Source organism: Nycticebus coucang, chromosome 3, assembly GCF_027406575.1.
Source record: "Nycticebus coucang isolate mNycCou1 chromosome 3, mNycCou1.pri, whole genome shotgun sequence".
NCBI classification, from domain to species: domain Eukaryota; kingdom Metazoa; phylum Chordata; class Mammalia; order Primates; family Lorisidae; genus Nycticebus; species Nycticebus coucang.
In genome coordinates, this window is record NC_069782.1 from 18810233 (window position 1) to 18834343 (window position 24111).

The window sequence follows — 24111 nt, forward strand, 5'->3', positions numbered from 1 at the left end:
TGGTACATCTATACTAGGGAATATTATTCATCCATAAAAGGTTGGAGATTATGTAACTTTTGTAGCAACCTGGATGGAATTGGAGATGATTCTCCTAAGCGAAGTATCACAAGAACAGAAACACAAACATCACATGTATCCAGTATCTAAATTGGAGCTAGTGGATTAACATCTCCACGCTCACACAAGAACTCAATGAAATTCAAGCTGCAGGGAGCGGGATACATTGCAAGAGTATCTGGACTCTACGTGGGAGTGAGAGATACCTACAAGTTGGACCTTAACCTTACAAATGCCAACTATGGATAGATATTAACACATATGCAGAAATGTGTGCACCAAGAACCAAAGGCTGGGGACCAAAAGGGAGGAACCGTGGTGAGCAAGGTTAGACCTTACACAAACAGTGCCTTTGTCAAGAGAAGAAATGCATTTATGAAAGAGCAGAAAATAGTTTGGAAGTTTAAAAAAAGATTCAGCCTTAAAATAGGAAAATGAGATGTTACATCAAGATTTGAAAGATAGGATCATGATTTCAAATCCTGATTCCCATCTTCCATGTCTCTGGACCTTCTTAGCCTTCTAGAACACACCTGGTCCTCCCTGTGGGGAGGAGTGGGGGGAGGAGGGATGGATGGGAAGGGGCCCTTGTCAGTCACCCTTCTTCTCCGGCTCCCCTGGAGCTGATTAATTTCCAAGCAGTCACCTCTCTGCCTTGGTCTCCATTAAATGGAGGGTAAGCGAAAGTGACCAAGGAGCTACAGAGCCCTACAGGAGTACAAGGTGGGGTGGGACAGGGTCGAAGAAGGAATGTCACACAATTTTCTCTGTTATACAAGTAAGTTATTTAGCTTTTTGATGCCTCAGTTTCCTCTTCTATAAGATGAGATAATAATACCTTGTGATAGGTTCGTTGTGACAATTTACCCATTCTCACTGCTTCAAATGATAAAAAAGCTGCAATAAGGTCTAGCCAGAGTACTTTTGTGTCCTGGACAAAGAGAAGCCACCACAGGAATCCCGCTGCTTCTTTGCACTCTCCTGTGTCCAACCTACCTGGCCAGGGCCTATGTATAAGCAGGTGGCGTTTTCATGGCAGCCGCTCACGCCGGGCAGGAGGCAGTTGTTGATCTCCACACAGTCTCTCCCGTTACCTGTCCATCCCTGCTGACAGACGCAGGTGTGGGTGCCCAGGCCAGTCTTGATGCAGTCTGCCTGCGGGAGGAAAAAGGCAAGCCAAGCCTCTGAAACCTCAATCTAGCCATAAAATTCCAATAAGAATTTCCAGAGGAATGTTCTAGAAACATATATGTGCACTGGGTGCAGTGGGAATAATTGGAATACTTAATTTGTATTATTACCAATGAAGAGATCAGATGGTTTTACCAGCAAGATTGCTCAGAGCTGGCCCCAGCTAAGGGCCTCCATCACTAACATCACTATGTTATTTATGTTAAGCCAGGGACTGTTTTGTTTTTTTTTTTTTTTTGAGACAGAGTCTCACTATATTGCCCTCGGTAGAGTGTTGTGGGGTCACAGCTCACAGCAACCTCAAACTCTTGGGCTTTAGCGATTATCTTACCTCAGCCTCCCAAGTAGCTGGGACTATAGGTGCCTGCCACAATGCCCGGCTATTTTTTGGTTGCAGTTGTCACTGCTGTTTAGCAGGCTGGGCTGGAACCAGCCACCCTTGGGGTATGTGGCTGGCACCATAGCCACTGTGCTACTGGTGCCAAGCCAGCCAGGGGCTGTTTTTATTATTTTGCAAGTACAAATGATCATCTTGGAGAAAGGACTGCTCTTCTCTATTTTACAGATAAAGTGGGTGTTGCCCAAGGTCATGTGTCTTCAAAGAGGTGTGAACCCAGGTCCCTACAATGTGGAGGCCCAAGCTCCTAACCCCTATGCCGGCTCTCAGGAAGACCCCACCAGGAGGCTGACGGGCAGGCAGGGTGAGGACAGTGAGGTGCAAGAGCTGTTGTAGAGAAGAGGCTGAGAGGGGGGCGAGGCTTGCCCCAGGGGACTCAGGCGGGTGGGGCTGGGCAGCTATTCCTCCATTTTATCCCCAGGAACAGAGGAAGTTACCCAGGGAGGTTTAGCCTGTGAGAAACACCATCTGAATTGCTTCAAGTCACTCTGGCTGTGGGTGGACAATACACTATGGGCAAGCGGGAGTGGAAGCAAGGGGACCTGATATCAAACTATAGCTAAGACAGGAGGGCGACTAGGGTCAGGTGGTGGCGGCACCATTCCAAAGGTATTAGCAAGAGCAATGGCGTGTTTGGACAGTGCCCATAACAGCAATAGAATTTAGGGCAATTCACTTAACTTCCCCAAGGCGTGTTTCCTAATCAGTAAAATGGGGATAACGATAGTGACTTCCTTGGGTCAAATGAAATTTGCTTCCTTGAGAAGCAAATGAAATCAGGTACATTCTAGTCCCTTGTAAGCTGTCAAGTTTGAATCGAGAGGTATGACTATGGGCCTCGATATCTGATTCTCGTGGTGTTTTCTCAAGCCCCTGCATATCTGAACTTCAAAAGTGGAGACTCCTAGAAAGTACCAGTAGCTGTTAAAATTCCAGGTTCAAACACAAGTGCTTCATGCATCTGAAAAGTGATCAGACACTGGCTTTTGGAATGCCTTCCCGTGGGGTTTCTTTTAAAACAACACCAACAACAACCACCACAAAAACCAGGCAGCTTGGAAATAAAGACCAACACTCACATTGCGGCTACAGCTTCCGGGGGTGAATCCCAGGCAAGGGTCCATCTTGGAACAGACAACTCCATCTCCTTCATATCCTGCTTTGCAGATACAGCTGCGAAGAGAAGTGTGTGAGGTTAGCCCATGAAATATAAGCACCACCCTCCCAGCAGAGGGCTGGCAGCCAGAGGGAAGCGAGTCGCCGCCAGGTGATGGGACAGTTTGCTCAGGTGGAGGAAGCCAGTGTTGAAATGTGGTCAGGAGTACTTCTGGGGTCTACAGCCAGACACACCTAGCTGGGAATCCAGCCCCCACCCCTTAGCGGTGTGTGTGACCCTGCCCGACCGAGTCCCTTAACCATAGGGGACTTTGTTTCTGCATCTGGAAAATGGGCACAACACCTCCTGTCTGAAAGTCTCAATACCCAGCCATCTTTCTGCTCTTATGGGACCAGAACCTGCCTCTTTATAGGCCTTTCTGCTCAGTGCTAGATATGAGCAGCTCTGCCCTCTCATTTGTGTAAGAGATCTTAAAATGACAGGCAGCTGAGACTCTTCTCTGGTCCTTCAGATATATATTTTTTTCTTAAACGAGACGTTGTTAGGTGCCTCATTCTGTGAGCTGACAGTTTCCTGACTCATCACCCTTTTAGTTACTCCTCTCAAAATGTCCCGCAGTGATACTTTCACTATTAAATGTGGGCCATTCATTCACTGATGGGCTTAACCAATACTTACTGAGTGTCCTGTCATAGGTGGTGGGGACACCGTGTGGACACAGTGTGTCCCCATGTTCTACTGTAATTCACTCATGTGCGTCACAAAAATTAACAAAAACATTTTTCATGTGTCAAATTTCCTAGAGGAATTAAACTCTCATCTGGTGCCCAAATGAAGAAATGGATTGATCTCTTCTAAGACTGTTTGACTTTAAGGTAAAAGAGAACACATAGACCCGTAACCATGGTCCTCTGTGAGTGACTCAGGAGGCTGTAAGGGTAATTATGATGACATATGGTTTTGCCTCCTGCACTGGTATAGATCCTAACTCCTTAAGAAAATGCATTTTTTTTTTTTTTAAGACAGAGACTTACTCTCTCTCCCTTGGTAGAGTGCTGTAGCATCATAGCTCACAGCAACCTCAAACTCTTGGGCTCAAGTGATCTTCTTGCTTCAGCCTCCCAAGTAGCTGGCACGATAGGTGCCTGCCACGATGCCCTGCTAGTTTTTCTATTTCTTAGAGATGGCGGCTCACTTTTCTCGGGCTGGTCTCGAACTCCTGAGCTCAGGCAATCTACCTGCCGAAGCCTCCCCGAGCGCTAGGATTATAGGCCTGAGCCACCGCGCCTGGCCAGAAAAATGCATTCTGCTCTTATTGTAGCAGGATGCATTCTATTGTAAACCATGGGAAAGAAAAGACAGTCTCTGGCTTCATATAGCCTGCAGCCTGCAGCAGGCAAGTCAGCAAATAATCGGATATTCCCGGAGAGGAAAATTTCCTCTGGTGTTTCTCTTGTTCTTCCAAACCCACTGCAGGTGTTAGTATTAAGAAAACAAATTTAGATCTACCACTTCAAGATCCGATTTCCTGAAAGATGGCCTTCACCAGGGGAGCTATTATTAACAGCTTTAGGAAGTAAAGGCATTTTCAAAGGTTGGAAAGCGGTGAACAAATCTTCAGTAATTATAGTTTCCATGAAGAAACACCTATGATGTGTTTTCCCTGGTGCTGGGTGCTTTTTCATTTCATTCTTCTACTCTTCCTGACTGCCCTGCTGAGGTAGCTATCATCATCCTTATTGCTCTTATGAGGAAAGTGAGGCTCAGAGAGGTTAAGTAACTTGCTCCAGGTCACACAGCTGATAAGTTTCAAAGCAAGGAGCGCTGCAAATTGAGATTCTTTCCACAAAAGCCACACTGCCTGCTGGAGAGAACAGGCCTTAGTTTACAGAGCTGAGATATGGGTTGGCTCCATCTGCAGGTAACAGAGTGGCTTTGCATTATTAAGGGCCTTCTCCCAGACCCACCTGGCTGTCTCATTGCTGTATTCACAGGTGGCATGGATGTGACAGAACTGGATGTAGGGCCCACAGGCTGATGTCTGCTTGTCACAGAATCTCCCAGCGGAGCCGTCTCTGCATGTGCTGGTGAGGCAGGCCCCGTCACTGTCTATCCTGTTATCGCACGTCCCGTGAACACACAGACATTCTAAAAGAGAAGAGGGACATCAGGGCTTGGGGACAAGCTGAGCATGGAGGCAGGACTCCCCGGAGGACAGCGACCACCTCCTCTCACTCCCACCTGTTCTTGTCACAGCAGAGCCTGGACACTAAGCTGGGGACAGCTCCTGCTGCTGCTTTTCAGGGTCTAAAGTGTTCCTCGGAGTGCCTTCATGGCCCTTGGTGACTTTCCTACCCAGGACAGTGGATTTTCAACCTTTTTCTTAATCTCATGGCACACTTAAACCTATTGTGAACTTCCACAGCACACTTCAATTATGTTGATCAAAAAAAGAAAGGAACATGAAAAAGAATAATTGACCGTGCTTTGCACTTCTTTCAAAAATAATTTAATTAATGGTCTTTAAAAAGTTTTGTGGCACACCTAAGATCCTCTCCCAGCACCCTAGTATGCCATGGCCCACCGGTTGAAAAATCACAGATTCAGGAAGAGAAGAATGTGGTGTTGCGGCTGCTTTTTGAGTGTGTGTGAAGGGGTGTCAGGGACAGTGGGTAAGGTGCTGTAAAAAAGGCGAAGGAACTCAATTTTCAACTACTTTCCTGTTAGACAGTTTAGCCTGGAGATCTCTCGCCTTCTTCCATGAACCTTTCTGATGTAAACAGGAGTGATTGCTCAGGCTGGCGGGGCCCTGGGGTGCTCACCACTCTATCACAGCAGACCAAGGAGAACTAAAGGGCAAAATTTGGGCAACTGATGCCATTCGAGGCACTTGCACCCCCACCATCTCATTAACAGTCACCAGTCCCAGGAGGTGGGAACTTCTATTATTCCTATTTTTCAGATGAAGAAACCCCAGCTTGCTGTGAGGACCCCAAGCAAAGACTTGAACCTTTGTCAGTGACTGCACGTGAACACAGCAGATCATTGTATTAACTGCCGTTCCAGGTCCCTGTTACTATTTTAGCTGATTAATTTCCTTTTGATGATAGGTCTTGAAAAATTGCAGTGTGAGCCCACTCGTCAGACTCAGGCTTCTATGCACATGGGAGCAAGAAGGAAGCTACGGAGATTCTCAGAGGGAGGTGGGAAGGATGCTGAGCCCTGAAAAACAACCAGAAGTGAAGGAATTGGGGGATCTAGCCTTAGAGGGGCTGATGGAGAGGAATTAGCGGGGTGCTTGGAGCCAAGACTCAGGAAGGAGAAAGGGGACTGGAAAACTACAGTTGTATTTACCCCCCAAAATCTTCGTACAATTCTAGGTAAGTCAGGGCTTGTTTCCCAAGGAGCAAGACCCATGCATGTGTCGTGGGCAGCCACAGGCTTGGGATGGGAGGCAGGGGAGCTGCCGCCCCACCCTCCCCCAGGCTCAGCAACCTGTCCCACAGGCCTCAGACAAATGCCAGTCTTGGAATAACCCCCAGGCATCCAATTTGGCACAAAGAACACTGGAACAGGATGCTGTAGGCTGGGCTTGGCTGTTCTCTGTCCATCTTGGGTGATCACTGTGAGGATCCAATAAGGTGAGAGAGGATCCAATAAGGTGAGAGAGGGGACGGGTGTGTATTTTGTCACAGATGTGCAGAGTTAGTAGCAATAATAATAACAGCAGTTTTGTTTATTGAGTACAATCTGGATGCAAGCTCTGTGGTAAAAGTCTCAAATTCTGGTCCAACCTCCTGTCAAAAACCTATGAAGTAAGGGCCAATATTATCTTCATTTTATAGATGGAGAAATTGAACAAGTTTTTTTTTTTGCAGTTTTTGGCCGGGGCTGGGTTTGAACCTGCCACCTCCGGCATACAGGGGTGGAGCCCTACTCCTTTGAGCCACAGGCGCCGCCCAAATTGAATAACTTTTTCTAAGTTCATATAGTCAGTAGGTTGCAGAGTTGGGTCTTCAGTTCAGGTAGGTCTGATTCCACAGCAAGCTCTGAAACACTCATTTGATCCTATTACTGAGCTTAGAAATATGTAAAATATAAAGATATACTGAATATACGCAATAGGGTATCATTTTAAAGGACATACTGTATTTCCTAAGACTATATAAGTGCATTTTTCTCCCCCACGCCTATTGTTGTGGAACTTTCTACATGTTCGACAAGCTTTTTTTTGGTGGGGGGAGTCTCACTCTGTCATCCTAGGTAGAGTGCTGTGGCATTATTATAGCTCACAGCAACCTCAAATTCTTGGGCTTAAGGGATCCTCTTGCCTCAGCATAGCTGGGACTATAGGTGAGCACTACCAGGCTTGGCTAGTTTTTCTATTTTTAGTAGCGATGGGGTCTTGCTCTTCCTTAGGCTGGTCTCGAACTCCTGAGCTCAAGCAGTCCACCTGCTTCAGCCTCCCAGAGTGCTAGGATTACAGGCATGAACCACCATGCCCAGCTTTGACAAGTTTCATGATATTTTTGTCATTGCACGTAGAACAGTAGATAGTAGCTGGGATCCTTATGGCACAGACTATGTGCTAAGTGTTGTTCTAAGGCAAGTGCTTTCCAGTAATAACTTGTACTAACTCCTGAGGCAGTTACTATTATTATCTTCACCTGTTTTAAGGTAAAGAAACTGAGGCATAGAGAGGCATGAAGACTTGCCCAATGGAGGCAAGATGGACTAGCAGGTGGAGGAGCTGATGGAGGAGGTCTGCTTGAAAGGTAGGGGGTGAACCTGTTTCTTGATAGAGAACCCACTTTCTTGAATCAGAAACTCTGCAAGTAGGACCCTCCGGCATAGGTCGGAGTGTGAGAACCGCAGTGTAAAAAACACCCTGCAATGATGGCACCCCCAAGCAAAGGGGTCACAAGCCACCCACCTGCTCCAGCAGCCTGCACTAGCACAAGAGGGACCCTGGCATAGGAGTGGAAGGGAGCTCCAGAAGTATCACTTACTTTTGGCACATCGGGGTCCGTATTTATTGGGATCGGAGCAGAACTGACACTGTGAGCCTTGGAATCCATCCTCACAAATGCACGTCCCGTTGCCGCCGAAGCCATCTGCACACTGGGAGCAAAGACAGGCCCGTGGGCTGTTAGGTCACAGGTCTGTGAGGAAGAGACTGTCTAGATGTTTTCATTCCAGGGTCTGACTTCTTTGCTCTCAGATTCAATCTCACTTGAAATGGCTCTTTGGGACCCCTTGTGGGCAGTGGTCTTGGGGAGGATGCTACAACAGTGACTAGCTTGGGAATCCCAAGCCAGGATTTAGAACTCTAAGAGAAGTCACTGAAGGGAGGGTCGTGATGGGGAACCAGGAACCTTCAAGAGACGCGTACAGGATAAGTGATCAACAGGGGCCTTAGGAACGAGGGCCCGGCCTTTCTCTCTGTACATTCTCACTCAGCTCTGTGACTCAAAACTGCAGTGTTTTCTCTCTTCAGTGGTAAACATATGTTCCTCCCATCTTCCCAGCCTTGCCAAGGCTAGGTTCGTATTGACCGATGTGCTTCAGCATTGGGGACAGCTGCCTTCCCGGTCCCTTGGCCACAGTCTTAGACGGGCTTCTCCCTGTCCTCCTTTTCTGCACAATGTCCCCACCCATAGCTGTATAGTATTTTTCTTTCCCTTTGAAAGAAGTGTATTTTAGATGTGGACTTTTCAAATGCACAGATCTCTAATTTCCCCATCTGAATTACCGCTACTTTTACCTTTGTTTGTTTAGCTTTGGCCTCCACACCTGATGAGTTAAGTTTTGGCCTCATCATTTCCCTAGGTTTTGCAAACAGGTTAAATAAGCAATCAAAGGGCAGTGCTTTTTTTAAAAAATATTTTTAAGTACCATAAAATCTTAGTCTTGAAAGGGGTCTTAGAGGCCAATGCAGGTCAACCTTTATATCTCCCTTGGTAGAAGGTGATACCCAGAGTCACCAAGGTCCTGCCATTGACGATAGGTAGAGTCCAAAAGCAACATCACTGGAGTAGATTCCTGGGTAGATGCCTAGTAATGGGATTTCAGGATCAAATGAGGAGGTCTAATTTGAATTCTTTGAGGTTGTATTAGTTTGCAGTCCCACCAGCAATGTAAAAGTGTTCTCTTCTCTCCACATCCACGCCAGCGTCTGCACCTTTGAGAATTTGTAGGTGTGCTCCTACTTAATGAGCACAGTAATGGGAGTAGTAACTGATTGGTTTCTTTTATTTTCTGGGAATAGTGGCCAGCATTGTATCATTCTTTGGTTTAGCAAGTTTTTTTTTTTTTTTTTAATTGTTTCAGGTTAATCTAAGGTGCGAAGAATTAGGTTACAATGTTTGCATTTGTTACGTAAAGTCCCTCTTATAATTGTGTCCTGTCCCCAAGAGGTGTGTCATATACCCTAACACTGTGCCCATTAATACAACCTCAAAGAATTCAAATTAGACCTCCTCATTTGAATCTGAAATCCCGTTACTAGGCATCTACCCAGAAAAAAAATATCATTTATCATAAGGACATTTGCACTAGACTGGTTTAACAGCTTTAAAAATTGTTTTTTTTTTAAACAGTCTCAGTTTGTCGCCCTTTGGTAGAGTGGCATCATAGCTCACAGCAACCTCAAACTCTTGGACTCAAGTGATCCTCTTGCCTCAGCTTCTCAGGTAGCTGGAACTACAGGTGCCTGCACAATACCTGGCTATTTTTAGAGACGAGGTCTCTCTCTGGCTCAGGCTAGTCTCAAACTCATGAGCTCAGGCAATCCACCTGCCTTGGCCTCCTAGAGGGCTACTATGCCTGGCCCTTTAAAAATTGTTATTTGACTTGCCTAAAGAAAGGTCAGCCTTCAGCATTCATTATGTGAAAAATGAGCATTGTGAACTGGCCTTCTCACCTGTCCATTTCCCGAGCATGGATTGGAGAAGCCTCCTGGACATTGGCTGCAGTCGGGGCCATAGAAGCCTTTGCAGCACTTTGGTATCTGAGAAACAAAACGCATATTGCACTTTGAAACCCCAAGCAGAGCTCCAATTCCTCAAAGGGGGCATATTTTAATTTCCATTGTTGTAATAAACTATATTGGCCCTTCCCAATGAGCAGGCCTAACCCTCTGGCAGGTGATGGCACAGCTAGTACTCAGCCATCTGGTCACCACAAATCTATTGAGCACCTCTCGTGGCTGCCAGCCAGGCTCTATGTCTGTGCAGAGAAGACAGATGAAGCCTCGAGCATTTATGGAGCCAATGTTCTAAGTCAGGGAACAGACTATAAGTGAATGAACCACCAGAAAAAAAAAATAAATAAAAGAAGATCATTTCAGAGCATGGCAAGTGCTGGTGAGCACTGGGAAAACCAAGTACTGTAATACAGTGGTGGCAGGAGGGGAATCTGGGGATGCCACCATGGATTGAGTGAGGACAGAGGCGGAGATAGTGGGTGGAGGCTTGGGAGATGAGTCAGCCCAGGGAAATCTAAAGAGCACGATGAGGAAGGGAAGGGAAAGAGTGGAATGAGGGGAGAGGCAGGTGGGAGCCACCCCCGGGCAGAGAGTGGGCTCTGTGTTAAGGGAGTAGGGACCACGGGGATGTGTGATGCTGGGAAGGGTCTTGCCTGGCCACCAAGTAGAGAATCCTCCCTTCAGTTCCCCTGCAGAGAGATGTGGCCAATGCCCCATGGGCCACGGTGACCATGCAGACTAGAGCCTGAGAGCATGGCCCTTGCTCTGCTTGGCCTGGACTTGTCCCTGGGCCACACAGTCCTCACCTTCATGGTGGCATTACAGTACTGAGCACAGCCAGCCTTCGGGCTCCTTAATATGCTCCTGTAGACACATCTCTGTGTGAAGAGTGGCTGGAAGAAAACCAGGAAAGTGAGGCTGCCTTTCACGGTCCTCTGGGTATGGCTTGGCACCTGCATATACCCTGAGCAGAGGATGCTGGACCACACCGGTGCTTCTGGGTCCAAGCCGGAGCTTGGGCCCTCTCCTTAGGCCTGCTTCCTCATTGATAGGATATAGGCCAGGGTCTGCACATTCCGTGGCTTGTGCACCTTTATACCCCCTCCCATGCCTGGGCAGACATCTCTAATTGATCCAGGAACACTTTCTGTTCATCTTGGATGTGGCCCCGCCTCCCCTTCTGATTTACAGCCATTCCCTGAGCTCCTCCTAATTCAGAAGCCCACTGAAGAGTCTATCTATATGTTGTGGAGTGATCCATCTAATGTAACAGCAGTTGTTTGAGTTTCCTCTTAGGAGTGGGGGCGGATTAAAATGCACCTGTCCATACTCCAACCACTGGCGTCCAATCATAACTATTTATAACTACCACTGCGGGGACTTACTATGGGCCAGACATATGGCCCATATAGCTTCGTCAATCTCCTACTCCACACAGATGTTTTTCAGGCTGTTTTTATAGATAGGGAAACTGAAACCCAGGCAGGTTAAATCATCCCCCTCCGCCCCTCCACCACTGCAAGTATAAGGTCCAGAGAATGAGCCTTATTACCTGTTGGTTTTAGGATCAGAGGCAAATCACGCCGTCTCTTTGGGCCCGAGCTGTCTAGTCTGTGCAACGGGACAGTAACACTGGTAACAAGTTTTCATGCGAGTCTAGTCCCTGCCTCAAATTTTGTGTTAGATATTCATGTCAAGCTTACCTCTTCTTAGGTTCTTGCTCAAGAAGAGACAAATGAGATCTTCCCAGGGTATGAAATCCTAAGATCTTAGATGTATAAAGGCGTTCTGGGGTCACCGAGAGGGGAACATTACAGTCCCCTTGTTGGGTCTCGGGGTAATTAACCCGGGGTGGATCGTGGGATTGTGGGAGGAGTGAGTGGAGGGTTCTTTTGGCTCCTACTAAATCTGGGATGGTGGCTCAATGCAAGCGGCAAACCACATGTCACCAGTGTGACCTTGTGCAAGGTATTTGTTGCCTTAGTCCCCTAATCATCACTGGTTATGATAATAAGATATCTACCCCAAGCGGCACCCTACATTCCCTGTGATATTAGCAACATGATTTTCTCTACTCCGCCCTCTCACACCCCCTGGCTGACGGCGTCCTGAAGGGCTCAGTGCTGATGGCGTCACGAAGCACAGTGAACATCCAGACACCTGTGCCTAATTAGTGTTCTGCTTTACTAAACACTTCATGTTGAAGAGTCAGCACGTCCCATAATCATCTAATCAAGCATTTATGGAAACTTCTGGTTGGAAAGTCCTTTCTTATGATGAACTCACAGGTAGAAATTTCCATCATTATTTTTACCTTAGAACACTTTGCTTTTTGCTACCAACAGATCACTTAGCATAGAAAGTGGAGGTTGTTGCACAACTGTCTGTTTTTCTTCTTATTGTATTTTTTTTTAATTTTAATTTTTTTTTTTGAGACAGAGTCTCACTAGGTCATCCTTGGTAGAGGGCCGTGGCATCACGGCTCACAGCAACCGCAAACTCTTGGGCTTAAGCAATTCTCTTGCCTCAGCCTCCCATCCCAAGTATCTGGGACTACAGGCGCCCACCACAATGCCCAGCTATTTTTTGTTGTTGTTGCAGTTGTCATTGTTGTTTACCTGGCTCAGGCTGGGTTCGAACTTGACAGCCTCAGTGCATGTGGCTGGCGCCGTAACCACTTTGCTATAGGCGCCAAGCCGGTTTTTCTTTTTAAATGGAGCTTCTCATGATCAAAACAAACAAAAAAAGACCCCACTGTTTCTTATTCATCCTTATGCCCTGGAACCAAGCACTATGTCCGAACATATAACAAGTAATCCTCAATAAACATGTATAGAATTTAATCAAACTTAGAAGTTTTTAATATTCCCAGTATCATATTCCTGATGTTTCTCTTCAGAATTATGCTTAGGAAGAGCAAATACAAATATTGGATTTTATTTAAGAGGGGGAAAAGAAGAGAGGAACTGAGTGGCTACTTGACTTAGGAATTGTGCTTGGCTTTTTATTGATGCCAATCTTTGTGGTGCTGTCATTATTGTTATTAGTTTCAGATAAAAAAATAGAGTAAAAAGGTTGAACAGCTTATCTAAGGTCAGTGAACAGGATTCAAACACAGATCTGAGGGTTCTCTTTCGACCATCCCTTCATATAATAGGCTAAAAGCTCATCTCATTAGCAATTAATATTTTTTAAAGAAGGAAGGTGGAAAAGCCGAGAAACCAGAGGTTTCTTGGGTGATTTGTGGTTTTGTGAAGCTGCCACACTCACCGTGGGCTGGGAGTTGGCAGGACATTTGCTCCGGGACAGTAGGGAACAGCTCACGCAAGTGCCCTGGAAGGAAAGACATTGGGTCACTACTTGTGTCCCCACCCCTGGTGCGTGCTCCCTTCTCTGTGAAGGGAGCTGCCCTCTGGCCACTTTCCAGTCTCCCTCCCACCCAGTCCCGGGAAAGGAGCAGAGTAAACCCTGGGAGTTGGGGGGAGATTAAAGCTGAGCCTGCTTGGATCAGCCCTTTCCTCTCCCTCTTTCAGGGCCAGCCTGTCCACAGGCTGTAGAGACACACTCAGGGCCATGTGGAGACGGAGGCAGAGGCTGCAGCCATGCAGCTCCAAGCCAAGGAGTGCCAAGAATTGTCGGAGCCATCAGAAGCCAGGAAGAGGGAAGAAAGGCTCCTTCCCTAGAGCCTTCGGAGGGAGCACAGCTCTGCTGGTATCTTGCTGCCAGTTTCTGGCCTTGAGAACTATGAGAGAATACATTCCTATTGTGTTAAGCCACTCCATCCGTGGCAATGTGTCACGGCCGCCTGGGAAGCTAATACTCTTGGCTGACACCTTTCACTGCAGAAATTCTCTGAGGAACTTTGGCACACGGTTCGTGAGACAGAACTTCTATGGTAAAACTGTCAGGATTTTCTCCGAATTGTGAGGAGTGGGACATCATCTGCTCTGAGCGGGTACTGGGGGCCTTATTTATCTCCCAGTTCTCTTACCAGTTTCATTTGCATACGGGTCTCGTCACATCGATGGGGCAGGATTGGCACGATGGATGGGGGAATGAGAACTCCAGCTAGTGTGTAAATTCGGCCATTTTTGGCAGCAACCTCCGTTTCTTCCATTGCCACATCATTTGCCAGAATCTGTCCCTGGAAAGAAGCAATGACACCCTTTGTTCTGTGCTGCAGGAGTGCCAGCGACCCCCCCCCAGGCAGATCTGAATGGTGGTAATTCATTAAAAAGTCCTCAATGCCACTTAACTTTTCACTGGAGGGAAAGTTGCTGTATCAGAAAGGTTTGGCTGACAGAGAAAGACTGGATCTGTTACATGAATGCTTGATGAACACCAGGCAAAAAATGTCCCTGCGGAAATGGTCCCTGCAGGCTTGGGGCTGGGGAAGAGGTATGATTATAATTATTCCAGCTCTACAACATGTTTGCTGTGAGATGTGGGGCAAATTGTCTTGCCTTTCTGTGGCAAAATAAAGATTGATTGATTCATCCCAATACATTTATTGATCTTGAATTATGTCTGCCTTAGGTGTGGGGATACATCAGTGAAAAGACAGACAGGTTCCCACTTGTGTTCCAGCGGAGGAAGCAGCAAATGAGCCAATTAGCAAAGGTTTCTGATCTCCATCCCCTCCCCCATCCCTCATCCTGCTCCCCCCAGGGTATTACTATTATTATTTTAAAAGGTATTTTATTTTATTTTTATTCTTTTCTCTTTTTTTTGTTGTTGCAGTTTGGCTGGGGCCAGGTTTGAACCCACCACCCTCGGTATATGGGGCCGGCGCCCTACTTACTGAACCACAGGCACTGCCCCTCTATCCCAGGGTATTAATAGCAACTTAATCCTTCTGGTTGCTCAAGTCAGAACCTGAGAGTGCTCCTGGTTTCATCTGCCTTCACCCCCGTCCAGTCCATCAGCAAATTCTACTGGGTCTACCTTCAAAATACATTCAGAATTCAACTACTTCTTACCATGTCCCTGGCCTGCGTCAATATCATTTTCTGGATTATTGCAATCAAATGAAATCTCCAAAACAGCCTTTCAAAATGCGTGTCTGATCATGTCATTCCTCTGCTCAAAATTCTCCAATTGCTTCTCATGTCTTTTGAAGGAAGGGCCTGCATGCATACTTAGCCTGACCTCCCAGGTCCCTGGGGCCTGCTCCACCCTGCCCCTCCCTCCTGCTGCCTGGCCTCCTCTCTCTCTCTCCTTTTTGCGCTCTCTGTTCCAGCCACACCGTCCTTGCTGTTCCTCAAACAGCTCAGGCGAGCTCCTTGCTCTGTGCCTCTGCCCCTGCTTCTTTCTCTCTCTGGAAGGCCCTTTCCACGGCTAGTCACACTGCTTGTTCCCCCATTTCCTTCAGGTCTCTGCTCAGAGGTTTCCTTCTCCACGACGACTTCTTTGGCACCTTATCTAAGATGCCAGCCCTCACCCATTCTCCATGGCCCATCCCTGCTTAGTTCTTTTTCTCCTTAGCACTCACTACTCTCTAATATATGAAGTCTTTTACTCATTTAGCGTGACTATTCCCCCTACTTACTAAAATAGAAATTCCATATAACCAAGGACTTTTGTCTATTTTATTCACTGGTCTGTCTTTAAGACCTAGAATGGTGCCTGGTACACAGTAGGCACTAAGCAGGTATCTGTTGAAAGGATGAGATCACCACCATCACCATGCACAGGGATTCAACAGGAGACATCATTTCTGTGCTGCCAGAGTTCTGATGTTACAACCATAGAGAGTGAGCCGAATATTGCTGCCTTCTTTGAGTTCTTATAGTTAGTCATGTTCTATTCTCAGGGGTTAGGTGGTATCTCAGGGTGGTTTTGATTTGCATTTCTCTGATGATTAGGGACGGTGAGCATTTTTTCATATGTTTGTTAGCCATCCATCTGTCTTCCTTAGAGAAGGTTCTATTTATGTCTCTTGTCCAGTGATATATAGGATTGTTGGCTCTTTTTTTTGTTGTTGTTGATTTCTCAAAGCTGCAGGTGCTGGTGTGAATGTGCAGAGAAGGGAACACTTTTACATTGCTGGTGGGACTGCAACTAATATTACCTTTTTGGAAGGAAGTATGGAGAATCCTCAAAGAACTCAAATTAGACCTCTCATTTGATCCTGCGATCCCATTTTTTTTCCCCTTCTCCCCGGGGGGGGGGGGGATCATTTTATCATAAGGCCATTTGCACTAGGCTGTTTATCGCAGCTCAATTTACAATAGCCAAACTGTGGAAACAGCCTAAAGGCCCACCAACCCAGAAATGGATTAACAAGCTGTGGTATATGTATACCACGGGATATTATTCAGCTACTAAAAAAGATGGAGACTTCACATCTTTTGTATTAACCTGGATAGAAGTGGAACACATGATTCTTAGTAAAGCATCACAAGAATGGAGAAGCAAGAATCCAATGTACTCAATTCTAATATGAAGGCTGTAGATGATCTAATACAAGGTGGGGGGTGGGGAAATGAGGGATGGGGAGGGGGAGAGAGGAGGAGGGGGAGGATGGGGTGGTCACAGTGTATGTCACATCTCTTGGGGGCAGGACACAATTATAAGAGGGACTTTACCTAACAAATGCAATCAGTGTAACCTAATTCTTTGTACCCTTAGTGAATCCCAAACAATAGAAAAAAGAAAAATGTTCAAAAACAATAAAACGATATTTCATGACATGTTGTGTGATATGAAATTTAAAATTCAATATTTATAAATAAAGTTTTATTGACACAAAGAAAAATATCAGTCAGGTTCCCTCACACCTCAGGGTCTGTGTACATGCTCCTCTTTCTGCCTGGAACTCTCTTTTTTTTTGCAATGACCTTATTTATTTTAACAACAACAAAAAAACATTAGATAGTGTTCCACAATGAGAAAGTGGAATGAAAATTCAATATCGAAATATAAGCCTATAAAAGAGTCACTTTCTTTTTTTTTTTTTTTTATTGTTGGGGATTCATTGAGGGTACAATAAGCCAGGTTACACTGATTGCAATTGTTAGGTAAAGTCCCTCTTGCAATCATGTCTTGCCCCCATAAAGTGTGACACACATCAAGGCCCCACCCCCCTCCCTCCGTCCCTCTTTCTGTTCCCCCCCATAACCATAATTGTCATTAATTGTCCTCATATCAAAATTGAGTACATGGGATTCATGCTTCTCCATTCTTGTGATGCTTTACTAAGAATAATGTCTTCCATGTCCACCCAGGTTAATACGAAGGATGTAGTCTCCATTTTTTTTTAATGGCTGAATAGTATTCCATGGTATACATATACCACAGCTTGTTAATCCATTCCTGGGTTGGTGGGCATTTAGGCTGTTTCTGGAACTCTCTTCTATTCACTTTGTGAATAGAAGTTTACTTTGCTTATCCTGCAAAGCCTGACCAAGTTCTCCCCTCTTCGCTGAGGATGTCTTGACCTCTAGGCTTTCTTTCTTTCTTCTTCTTCTTTTTTTTTTTTTTTATTAAATCATAGCTGTGTACAATAATGCAATCATGAGGTACAATGTGCTGGTTTTATATACAGTTTGAAATATTTTCACCGAACTGGTTAACATAGTCTTCATGGCATTTTCTTAATTATTGTGTTCAAACCCTTGTACTCTATACTTAACTCCTCCCGTTAGGTGCTTTCACAGCCCCTTCAACGCCCCCTGGGGCAGGGGCACTCCTTACAATTGCAATTAAATAATTAACTGATTGCCTAATGAGTTGTTGAAGGTCCGTTTTCTCTGCTGGGTTTGTCTGTCTTTTTCACAGCTTTCTCCCTGTATCACGTGTGGACTCTCACATGTGGGATGGCTCAGCAGATATTTGCTGAAAGAAGGGTCAAATGAATGACATGATGGTAAGGGTTTTAGCCTGTGGGGCAGCGTGGAGGCAGGACGACCTGATGAACAGTCATCATCAGAGCAAAGCACAACAGGGGTGGGTGTTCACTTACGTTGTCGGTGGTGTTAAACTGTATGATCTGGTTGGCCATGCTCCGAATGCGAGGGGCTGAGATGAGAGTGGCCACTTCAAGCTACAACAAGAAGAAAAAAATGAACAGAGACATTTGGGGCCACTGACTGAATCCTGAGTTCTTTTTTTTTGAGACAGAGTCTAACTCTGCCTCCCTGGGTAGTGCCGTGGCATCATGCTCACAGCAAGTTCAAACTCTTTGTTTTTGTTGTTGTTTTTGGCCGGGGCTGGGTTTGAACCCGCCACCTCCGGCATATGGGGTCAGTGCCCTACTCCTTTGAGCCACAGGCGCTGCTCAGCAAGTTCAAACTCTTAAGCTCCAGCCACCCTCTTGCTTCAGTCTCCTGAGTAGCTGGGACTACAAGCGTGTGCCACTATACCCGGCTAGTATTTTTTTCTTTTTTTTTATTAGTAGAGTTGAGGGTCTTGCTCTTGCTCAGGTAGGTTTTGAACTCCTGAACTTAAGCAATCCACCTGCCTTGGCATCTCAGAGTGCTAGAATCAGAGGCATGAGCTGCCTTGCCCAGCCGAATCCTGAGTTCTTAATGTCCTCCCTGGAAAAAATAGCCTTAAAAGCTTCTGAAATAAATAAATGGGATTTTGATGTCATGAGTTTTTTTTTTTTTTTGTAGAGACAGAGTCTCACTTTATGGCCCTCGGTAGAGTGCCGTGGCCTCACACAGCTCACAGCAACCTCCAACTCCTGGGCTTAAGCGATTCTCTTGCCTCAGCCTCCCGAGTAGCTGGGACTACAGGCGCCTGCCACAATGCCCGGCTATTTTTTGATTGCAGTTTGGCCGGGGCCGGGTTTGAACCCGCCACCCTCGGTATATGGGGCCGGCGCCTTACCAACTGAGCCACAGGCGCCACCCTTGATGTCATGAGTTTTTAAGGCTTTGAAGATCTTTCTGATAACAGACTCATTATTTATAGCTGAGGGTTTCCTCAGAGCTACAGAAAAAGAGCAAATGTCACAACCATATTTGGCATTGAAATATTGAAATTCACATGAGTTGTCTTGAAAGCAGGGGAAAAGTAGAGGCAGAAAAACTAGGGCCTACCTGGGTAAATGGGACAATGTGGTATCTGACAAGTTCCAGAAGCTTCCGAGATCCCTATAAAAGAATCAAAATACTTTAATCAATGATGAATGTACAACATTCTCCCTCTTGTGGGAGCCTCTTGACTTTGAACATGTAATCAGGAAAAATAAATGACCCTAATCTCTTTATTTGGAAATCTAAGGTGAGAAAAATCCCATCTCCAAAACAACTAATATTCACTCTTAGGAAGAAGGTGTTGTGAAAACATAATGTACACATTTCATTTAATTTCCTCAACAGCCTTGTGAGGTAGCAACCACTATTGACCCATTTTAGGTTTGTTAACACACAGTTTCAAAGACATGGCCAAGGTTACAAAACTATATGTGATATGAGATTAAGAACTAGCCTTGGTTCTCAGTCCCTCTGAATGTCTAAAGCTACATTCTGGATTTTCTAACTCTATATTTATGATTATTTCACTTGCTCCATAAATAAATGTCTGTTTGTCAGACCACACACTGGTCACTTAGGAATGTACAGTCCCAGGGATTCTGACCACCTTTTACTTTCACAAGAAGCTCATTCCTCCTTCAAAGCTCCTTTTAAGGTTTTTCATGCTTCAGACAACTGAAGCAACGGTAGAGAAAAGAGCATACTGGCCACAGAGAGAGGACTGTAGACAGGACAGGGAGTCCCTGGAGAGAGGCTGCAGAGCCCAGGAGCCTGGTGACTGCTATATTTTGGAAAAGAAGGCAGTGGCCTTAGGGGTCTGGTGCGATGTGTCTGCAATCTCCTAGTGGAGTCAGAGGTGTGAGTTACAAGTTCCAAAGCCCTTAAGGGGCACAAACATAGTACCTCTGGTTTGGAAAGGTAAAGGATCACAGATCAAGATCCTGGTTACATCCTAAGAGGCTGATTATTCTAGAGACAAGTTCCAACAGTGTGAGTTCCAGGCTGAAAGAAAGCCCTGCTGAGCCAGCCTCCTCTCTGTATTTGACCTTGGTCAATATGCCAGGGGAGTTACCTGTAGGTAGGCAGAGTTACCTGGCTTATTCTGGTAGCTCCATTCACTCTCAAAAGTGTTCTGGTGTGGATGATAAATTACATAGCCACCATATCTATAAGTCAAAAGCTTTATGTGCAGGGCAGGGTAATCAGTAAGAATGTTGATGTTGACCTACCAGTTAGCTGGCCTTGGAAGTGATGGGTTCTGTAGCCCTTACTCTGTTGCCATATGACCCTGAGCCAGTCACCTACCTCTGGGTCTCAGCTTCCCCTTGGAGCTACTCCATGGTATTCAGAGGTTGGGACTCACAGGCAGAAGCAATGTTATTGCACGCTCTTAGGCTCAGTGGCAGAAGGGGTGGGACAAGGAGTAACTGTTGGGAAATGTCAGAGGAAACTGGACTGCAAACTCCTGGAGGCAGGGGCTGGGCCTGTCTGGCTTGTTAATTATCGCGTCCCCAGCCAGCATAGTCTGAGGCACACATTAGGTTCTCTGTAAACATTCGCGCAAAAAACATTTAAAGGAGTTGGGGAGGGGTCCTGGGATGAGCTCTGGTCTTGGCTCTGCTTGTGTGTGACTTCGAGCAAATCACTTAACTCTGGGATCTTATTTTTTGCCTGCAAAATAGAGAAAGGAACTACTGTGGATCCCTTCCAGCCCTCTGCTTCTACAGGAAAGCATTTATCAGCTGGATAATCCACTTCTAAAGTCCCAAGAATTAATTGGTGTTGAATCCTGTTGATAAGGGAGAGAAGACCTTATCAAGGTCTTTGAAAGAGACCAAGGAATCAGAATCACTTCCACCACTGTGTGCGCCTACAAGCTTATCTGGCCCCGGGCGGGTGCCATGTTCAATTAGAATTCACCCCACTATGGTTCAGATCAACAGGATATGCTCCCAGATGCTGCTGCTGTTGAAGGGAAGTCTTTTTTTTTAATAAGGACACTTAACTTCCTGCCTACTGTTGTAGATAAACAACAACAACAAAAATATAAGTCCTTGGGTGCCAGAGGCAGAAGAAGAGTTTTTCTACCATGTTGTTAACATGACCTTGAACACTGTGAATCTGGCTCCCTTTTCCCATTTTACTTGCAGGTTACATGAGAACTGTCAAGGGCAAGTCTCTGACTCTCTTTGCTTTGAAGTGTGTCTAGGTCAGTGATGAAGCTATAAAATGGGGATTAAAATCAGAAGTTATGGTCTCTGCCAGGATGAGTTAACTTCCAGACCAAAATTTTGCTTCAGGAAAAAGTGGAAAGATAGGCTGAAAAGGAAACATGGGGTTCCAAAATCAGATTTAGTAACCCTTCTTCTGATGAAACCAGCTTATTTTCCATTTCCTGTCTCCAGTTGAGGTTGTTCTTTGAAGATAAAGCTAAAGGATGCTTATTAAGAAAGCTGGAAAGGGAAAGAGCTTCCTGCAGGTTGAGAAATTTTGACCCGCACAGGCTCTGTATCTGAGAAAGAGGCAGGTATGGTTGTTGTATTCTCACCTAGAAATTGAGGCAGAAAAACAATTTTTAACTCAGGACAAAGAGACCTGAAATTTTATATTCTTTGCAGGCAGAAAAATACTGCCTTTGAGGGAAACATGATTGAGAGCCAGGGGCTCTCTAGTTCCTGTGGTGTAAATATTCTTACCAAAGACTAATTTCCAGTTACCAATGAGATTTCAAGACCAGATCTGAGAAGAGATAAGAACACAAACTGAAAGCCTGAATGAGCCACCTTCAGGAGTTACAAGGGAGAAGACAGAGTTTTCTGAACAAAGGTACTTGACGAAAAAGCCAGTAAGTGGACTTTTTCCTCCATTTTAGTTAAAATGTTTTATTGTAATTTTAAGTATACCTGATTAGTGCCTGCTAACTCCTTTATTATTATATTATTGTTTAAAAAAATCTGTATTGCATTAGAAGCTATGCGCTCAGGGAGGCCATATAATCTCAGGATTTTAATAATTTCCCAGGGGAGTAAAATTACTTTTTTTAGCTCACTCAACCCATGAATGTGAGCTCTAAAAAGAGGTATAACAGTTTTTCTGCAATAGCTAGGTTTCAGGCCATTTGAGTATAATTCATATTTTAACAGTAATATCCTATTTTGGAAGACCCTGGGAGATTGGCTTTTTTGGGCAGTTTTTGGCCAGGGCTGGGTTTGAATCCGCCACCTCTGGCATATGGGGCCGGCGCCCTACCCCTTTGAGCCACAGGTGCCACCCGGAGATTGGCTTTTTTTATTGGAAACCTGTAGCAAATCCTTTCATATTTTGAACATCTGTTTGCAATGTAAGACATTACCTTCTGATTTATCTTCTGGATAACTTTATGTCAATTCAAAGTTTTTTGAAAGCAAGATATCCTTATAGAAACCCAAAAGTATTCTAGAAAGGAATATATTCATGTGAATCCCTAGAACAAACAGGTAACCAGTGTTAGAATCTCCAAAATAGTGTAGCTTGGGACTACCTGAGTTAGGAAGTTGGTGCTTACCAGCTGATCTATTTCTAGCCTCATTCTGGCACCACTAAATCACAATGTCTGGGGTAGGGCTTTGGAGTCTGCTTACTAACAAGTTCCAGGATGATTCCTGACAATGTGAAAGTTTGGGAATCAATATCCTAAAGGATTTGGATATCCCTCCAGGCCCCCCATTCTGCATAATTAACACTGATCTGTATGAAGTCATAGGTAATCTTGCTCTATTGCCAAGATGGTGAGGGAGAGCCCTCACAGCCTGGGGAACATTTAGAGAATGAACCCCCAACTGCTTTTCCTCCTTCCCAAAATAGCTATGCTCCCTCTGCCAGAAGTCATGTAGCCCTTTCTTTGTGTAGTTAACTATGCAGAGATCCTTGAGATCTCTGTCTTCTTTCTCCTTGTCACATGCTAACAAAGTTAAGTAGTAACCACACTAGGTCACATAGTTCTTCCGTTTTTTGTTAACTATGCTGGGATCATTGTGATCTTTCCCTTCTTGCTTCTTGTCATAGGTTAACAAAGTTGAGTAGAAACCTTTAACAAAATGGTTTGTCTTTGTTAAAGTTATTTACATTTTCCTATTGTACTGTAAGACCAAAACTGTATCTTTTGTTTATGTTATTTCCCCATATTGTCTATGCTACCTACCCCTGGACGACACTGTACAGATACTATAAAATAAAGCTGATTTTGTGCTTTGGTGCTGGCTGCAGCCATCAGCTCAGTCAGACTTCCTGATCCCATCCTTGGTTTCCGTCTCTTCTCTTATGCTGTATTTTTCTCAGTCCCCATCGATTCCACTCTGGTTCACTTCCTTTCACCATGCTGGTTCTCAACAGTTGACATGACTTTAGGGCACTGGAAGAAATCTTGTGGTCTTTCATGTAATTCTATTATTTGATGTTCTAATGAACAACATTCCATAATTAGCTCTCTTTCTTTTCATGTTAAGGCTGTTATTTCTGGGAGAGGAAACATTTTAAATGGTTTCATTCATTTATACCCTAGCATGAAGAAGACAATAATCTACTTTTTTTTTTAGAGGGAATTGAAAAGAATTAAAGGCCCATGATATTGTGAAGAGAGACAAAAGCATAGGAAAAAAAAGGCTGGAGCATTTAAAAATAACATTATTTACTCTTAAAGCTTAGCCAAGAGCTTTAGTATTTTTGAAGTACTTTGAAGAAAGTATTTTTGTTTCATTCTCTAGGAGGTTTTATAGTTGTAGGGAACTTAAAATGAAAATGTTGATTTTACTACTAGGAAATATTAGAAAAGCCAGCATAAATCAAACCAATCATTTAGACCCAGATTTGCAAATAGATTCTATTTCCTTTGTCAAGTCTAACTGATTGATCATACCTACTTGGAATTCTGTTGAGAAGACTAAAAACACATTTGGACTTAGTTCCAGAATGTTGTGATTGATTAGTGATGTCTGCCTTGGTTGTAAGAGGACAGGTAATGATACATATGTCTGGGGTAGGGCTTTGGAGTCTGCTTTGGAGTCTGCTACTTATTTGCTAGCCCTAGTTTAGTCAAAGCTTGTATGGACGCAGACTGAGGTAATGAAGCTGGCACAATGTCATCAGAGTAAGTAGGGTACAGTACCTCTGGAGAAAGGAGGTAATCAAGAGTGCTGCCCATCTTATTCAGTGCTTCATTACTTGGAACAAAAATGGTGTGTGGCCCACCAACTCCATCTTCATCTAAGTCATGTCCCACGTTGGTTTCCTGAATTTGAGAAATGAAAATTTGAAATTTATCTGCAACCTACCTCAGACAAATATTTGAAGAAAGTATTTTTGTTTTATTATTTTTTTATTTTTAGAGACAGAGTTTTAGTTT

General features: G+C 44.9%; 1 protein-coding gene across 3 annotated transcripts in view; it reads right to left on the reverse strand.

The window, feature by feature from the left end:
- STAB2 (stabilin 2) overlaps positions 1-24111 on the reverse strand; it is a 142393-nt gene that overhangs the window by 72009 nt on the left and 46273 nt on the right. For all 3 annotated transcript variants that reach the window (XM_053585633.1, XM_053585632.1, XM_053585631.1), the window contains exons 15-25: positions 23875-23997; positions 18795-18848; positions 17714-17794; positions 13742-13894; positions 13021-13083; positions 10557-10643; positions 9688-9774; positions 7775-7886; positions 4733-4913; positions 2728-2821; positions 1057-1215 (exon numbers count right to left, since the gene is read on the reverse strand). In XM_053585633.1, the coding sequence (XP_053441608.1) occupies positions 1057-1215; positions 2728-2821; positions 4733-4913; positions 7775-7886; positions 9688-9774; positions 10557-10643; positions 13021-13083; positions 13742-13894; positions 17714-17794; positions 18795-18848; positions 23875-23997 (1194 nt within the window). The remainder of the gene's footprint in view (positions 1-1056; positions 1216-2727; positions 2822-4732; positions 4914-7774; positions 7887-9687; positions 9775-10556; positions 10644-13020; positions 13084-13741; positions 13895-17713; positions 17795-18794; positions 18849-23874; positions 23998-24111) is intronic.